Genomic DNA, 5,901 nt, shown 5'->3' on the forward strand with positions numbered 1-5,901 from the left:
GGACTTCAGCATCCTGCTGAAGAAGTTGCAAAGAACTACCTTGTAAAACAATGTTGCTTTCAGAAAGGACAGCGTCCATTGACAAAGTTTGGCAAAAGAAAGGCAAAACTAGTTTCAGATTTGTGTCCTAAATCTGCTGCCAAATCAACTTCGGAAATATAGGTACTACAACTTTATAGAAGTCAGACATCTGATTGCTGACAAGTAGAACTAATGCCTCTCGATAGCACTGCACCTGCAATTCTCCAAACTGGAACTTTAATTACATTTTCATTACAAATGGAACTAGAACAAAACTGATGCACATGAAATACGTGTGCAGTGGACACCTTCACCTGCACAACCTGAGGTGAGATCAACCCTCCCAAACCCACAGAGCTTTGCAATACAGATGAGACACCTAAGCACTTACCTTAATAAATAATAGGGTTGGACATGGGGCTAAAAACACTAAATAAAGCTTTCCCTTTGATCTTTATAAAATATTTAATGAAATCTCCCAAAATTGAGTTACAAAATTTTTACAAAACAGAACTTCAAAGATAGCCCTTTTCTCCAATTATCAAAAAAAAACTAACTTACCTTTCCCTTTGAGCTAAACTTAGCTACTTTTATGCAGGATGAGTAGCTCTACTATATGTTCACAGTCCCATTACCTTGTTACTTTAATCACCGAGCTAAATTTACATTTAGCACATTTCACACTTTCTTGAAAAAGAAAGACAGACAAGGGCAGGGACTTGGCAGCAGATGTATAATAAACATTGTTTTACAAAATCTACTCTGTATTTGCAGCTTGCTCTGTCCCTCAGCTAGGTCAATGATGAGTACTTTCAAAGTCTTCTTCAAACTTTTGTATTTAATAATTTTCAAAAATAGTAACCATTCTAATAATATTTTGCATTCCACTCTACAGAAATTTTGTAGGAAATAACGTCCAAAGAGATGTCTTTACTGTAATATTAATTTAATAGCTAATGCATATTGCTCACATTTATATGCAAATACATGTGGTATTAGTCCAACATGCAGACGACAGAGCCAGCTGCTTAGAAAGATGCATTCATGCATCTTAAGCCACTCTGACCCACTAGTGTTAGAAGATTTGCTGATCCACTATGTTTTCCTTCAGGTGGGGATAGAGAACATTTAAATAGTTAATTCTGCTGCATGTTAAACTGGTCAGTGTTTTGGCCATCTCTGTCAGATTTTGTTGCACAGGAGAAAAGCCTTATGTGCAGCCTGCTGTTTTTAACACATGTAAATGCAAGCACAGTTCTTTCCCTGTTCTTCAGGGACTCTTTTTGCTTTTCTGTTCCTCTTTAAGGTCTTTTGCATTACATCTGGACTTCAACGCTGTCAGCATTTCTACTGTCGTCAAGTTGGCTCCCTTCATTATCAGTCGCTCTCCATCAGCTGTAAAGGAAAAAAAATTTTAAGAAGTTACAAAGTCTAGGTCACGCTTACTTAGTGTGCAGTTCTGTTCTGTATATATAAATCCAACTACCTCGTTCATCTTGTCTGATTACAAAGTACTCCACTTACCAAGGAATCTGATTATGCACCACCAACAAACAAATATATTAAGCTGCACACAATACACATGTAATTTTCATTTCTGTATTGCATTAGTGAAAACTTGGAAACATTTGTCTAGATATACCTACAGTAAGAGCACATATTTGATGAGAATGACTCATACTATGCCCTCCAAGTCATCTAACAGAAGGCACAGAAGGCACTGGAAGGCATAATTTCCACACATGGCTCAGCATTTTAGCAGCATGTTGTCTGTGGTCCATTTAGCTTACTTCTTTAGCCAAGACAACAAATTGGTTTACATAATTTGGCAGTTATAATGCAAAAAAATTAAGAGAGCAGTAGGATTTCTAAAATTCTGAAATTATTTTAAAACAGGGAAGAGGCAGTAGAAGTTAAGTATTGTACCCAAGTCAATTATTTTTCTAAGATTTGCCATATTCAAACCCATATAGTGCAATATCATGCATGGCATCCAAGTTCCAGCCCCATTTTTGCCAACTACAAGAGCTACAAACTCTTCACTTGGAAAATAATCAGCTCACAGAAAACAAGAAGTTCAGAGCTGTAGCTCTTGGCACTAGTGAAATAAATTGTTTTGGTTTTATGCTGTGGAAAACCTTACGCTTTACTTCTTAAGTCTTAATACATCACAGTTACAGACAAGGATGGGAAAGACAGAGGCATGGGGGAGGGAGAAACAAGCTATGTTAACACTGAAATAACTAGACTTTCCTAAGCAAAATGAAGTACATTCAACACTCTTGACATTTCTACCAATTCACTAAATATATGGAAGTTTAAAGAAAAGGGGGTAGCAAGAATCAATAATAATGAAAACTTTAATGGGCTACATGATATATTGGTCCATTACAGCACAGCAGGAAAGAAGATGCAGCCAGAGAAAAGGACAAAAGCAGATTAGAGCCATCTGTTCACAGTCTAAAATCTGGGCTGCTTCCAGAACTGATGAAATTTCCACCATTAATTCTCTGCCTGCTCACTATACCCTCAAAGAAAACCAAGAAATTTGTTGTACATCAGTTGACCTCATTCTGCAAGTCCATCTGCACGTGGTATGGTCTTATCCATATGAGCAGTTCCTTCGAACTGCACAGTAAGTTACCCAGTTGCATAAGCAACTAGAGGTATTCAACTTTTCTGTTCTCAAGACTGAATTGCCTCCACCACAGATAACATTAAAAAATTGCAGAAAATGAACTGATTCTTACATCAAAATAGAACTACACTTACTTCCCTGGAATTGTACATGACTGAAAGGTCACACAAGTATGTCACTATAAAAGGAGCCTCAACCTTAAAGTTAAGTGATTTCTTTGATCTAAGACCCATCAGATCTAACTATAGTACAAAGACAAACATACACATTTATCTAGACATCAGGCTGTTAGTGATTCCCTCTTCCTCTTTTCCTTCCAGCTGTACAACATCTAGCTATGGACCAGAACCAAAAAAAACCCAACAAAACAAAACCAAAAACCCACAAAAAAACAAACCAAACCAAACCAAACAAACAAAAAAAGAGCCCCATGGTAAAAAAAAAAAAAAAAAAAATCATCAAGAAGACTATAACATCAAAACATCACAAATGCAGATCTTTTTTTTTTGTCAAGATTAAAAATTAGCTTCTTACCAAACATTACATCTACAAGTGGTTCAGACCCATCATGTCTCACGTCAGCAGTCACTTCACAGTTTCTGTTAGTGGCCTGGATTTTTTTATGGTTTATATATCCAAGAAATTTTCTGAAAATATATTTGAAAATATATTAAGTATGTTGTAGATATAAATTACTGTAAGTATATTTCTATAACTAATTTGAGTATCTTGATATTGCTGGGCAACAGAAATGTAAACAAAATAGGATTTCTGTTTAATAACTTCAGACAGGTACTTCTTGTGAAATAATCACTCTTAAAAATCCAAATGGATAGTTCTTTTAAGCTAATGTGTAAAAACCACACCAAATAATTTTGCAAAAATTCAGTGTATGCACTTTCTACATTTCTCTCAGCAGGTTTAGTAAAAAAAAAAAAAAAAAAAAAAAAAATCAACAAAGTCATTTTTATTTTTCCTTATACACCAGTTGTTTGCCAATGTTTTATTGTTTGGGTTTTAGACAGCATTTATTTATTTGACATCATCGGTCTCCTGTAGATTTCTGAAATGCATGACAGCTACTTGACATTCTGTCAGCTTAAAGACATTCTAAGTTCAATTGTGTTACTAAATTAATTTCAAAAGTAGGTGCGTCTGTAAAGCCATTGCAAAATGACATTTTACAATTGTTTGGTGCTGAAATTACATCACTCAAGAAGCTAATTAGTTAGATTTCTCCGATTACCAAGATAGAGCAGCAGCTGTTGCCCCCCTCTTCCCCGCGTTACCAGCATTTGGACTGGTGGTCACAGACCCTCACCCACAGGCTTAGCAAACGAGAGGAGCATCTCCCTGGGTAGTTTGGTAAAGCTAAATTTGCATGCCTGCGTGCAAGGGTCCACACTGAGGCACAGAGATCCTCCGAAACCCCTCACAGAATGAATGAATGCTGTGCGCACCCCGGTAACACGTACCACGAACGGAGCCCTTACGGCAAACACAGCGCCGTCTCATTCCAAAACGCCAAAGGTTTGTGCCCAGACTAAGCTACAAAGCCCTGACAAACGCAAGCCTTCAAAGACCAACATCGTAACAGGTAAAGTACAGCGGATACAGGGGTTTGGGGAAAAGAGGGTTTTCTCCAGAGGCGGTAACAACAGATGCTGCCCCTTCCCTCATGATTTGATCGCAGGATGTCTTCTGCTGGCTGCAGTGAACAGCAAGTCACAGGGCACCGCAGCCACGGCAGCTCTAACGGCTCCGCGTCGCCTCTGCCGCCGCTTCGACCCGGGCAGCGGGCGGGCGGCCTCCCTGCGCTTCCACGGGCGGAGGGGAGCAGGCTGCACCGCACACACACACACATCCCCTGCCCCTACCCCCCCACCAAATAACTAAAGGCAGAAAGCCCAGCCCTCACACCTGCCGTGAAACGTACAAAACCCACGCCCCGGGCGCGGGAAGGACGTTGGGTGAGCGGCCAAGGCCTCCCCGCCGGGCGCGGGCCCGCCGGCCGGAGCACACGCAGGTCGCCGCGGGGCCGGGGCCGGCGATGTCCCCGCGTACTCCACTCACCTCGTGCTCTCCACGTTGGACTCGAAGGGGCAGAAGCGGACCACGATACTCTTCACTGGCCGCAGCACCACGTGAATCTTGGACGCCATCTTCTTTCCACTTCCCCCCTGACTACAGCTCCCAGCAGCCCCCAGCGGAGACGGGGAATGAAGCCGGGCGCGCCCCCCCCCCCCGCTCGCCCCGCAGGCACCTGGGAAATGTAGTCCGCGGCAGCCCTGCGGCCCGCCAGCCGCGGACGTGGGGGCGGCAAGCCGTGGCCACGGGCGCGTCAGCGTGGGGCCGCCGTGGCGTGTCCCTGCCGCTTGTGGGGTGACACCCGGCTGCCTGCCCCACGAGTCTCGTTTAACAACCCGCGGCACTCAGGGCCGGGCTCTGTTATGCCTGAGAGAGGAAGAGGGACCGACTGACCAGCCTGCCCCGGCTCCTCCCCTCACTCTGACCATGCAGAGAGCAGGGAAAAAAAGGGCACATTTTTGACATAAAAGTGACGTAAAAGACCTCCTCCGTCATCTGAAGCAGAAGTGGCAGGCCCTTGTGCCGTTAGGACTTGAATGCAGGAGGCAGAGGGTGTGGGGTAACCCCTATGGGAAGCTGCCGTATATAGCACACATAAATGTAAGAAGCAAGGTTGGATTTGTATTCTTTATGTTAAATCTATCCCTATGATGTGGCAGCTTTTGATGTCTTCCAGAAGTAATTTATTTAATACAACTGAAGAGACGAGGATGTTCATGAGAATGAATAAGGAGTAGCCAGTGTGGCTAAGAATAAATTGGAGGCAATATTTTGCAATATATCAAGCTGAAGAGCAACTCTACTAAAAGTGGAAATATTTATTTGTTTGGCGCTTTTGATTGCGGTTCTTTGGGTGGTGTGGTTTGGTGGTGTTGGTTGGTTGGTTGTGTTTTTTTTTGTTTGTTTGTTTGTTTGTTTGGGTTTTTTTGTTTGTTTGTGGGTTTTTGTTTGTTGGTTTGGTTTTTGTTTTGTTTTTGTTTTGTTTTCTTTCTGGCGGGTTAAATACAGCATTTGCGCAGCCAGCCTGTAAACAAAGGGGTTTGGGATGTTGGTGTGGTGGGTGCCAGCTGTGTATTTTCCACTAGATGGCAGAACCCCCCCGGTAAATGGCTGCAGCGGGCTCACGGCTGCCTCCCGCTCAACAGCCCCGGATC

General features: G+C 42.5%; 1 protein-coding gene across 1 annotated transcript; it reads right to left on the reverse strand.

The window, feature by feature from the left end:
• Positions 1 to 467: 467 nt before the first annotated feature.
• Positions 468 to 4,963, reverse strand: MRPL53 (mitochondrial ribosomal protein L53). Its single transcript, XM_042786193.1, has 3 exons — positions 4,733 to 4,963; positions 3,194 to 3,306; positions 468 to 1,416 (listed from the first exon to the last, which is right to left on the reverse strand). The coding sequence occupies exons 1-3, from the start codon at positions 4,819 to 4,821 to the stop codon at positions 1,292 to 1,294; spliced, it is 327 nt and encodes a 108-aa protein (XP_042642127.1). The 5' UTR covers positions 4,822 to 4,963; the 3' UTR covers positions 468 to 1,291.
• Positions 4,964 to 5,901: the final 938 nt, after the last annotated feature.

This window comes from Tyto alba, unplaced genomic scaffold (assembly GCF_018691265.1).
Source record: "Tyto alba isolate M040663 unplaced genomic scaffold, T.alba_DEE_v4.0 Super-Scaffold_9, whole genome shotgun sequence".
In the NCBI taxonomy this organism is placed as follows: domain Eukaryota; kingdom Metazoa; phylum Chordata; class Aves; order Strigiformes; family Tytonidae; genus Tyto; species Tyto alba.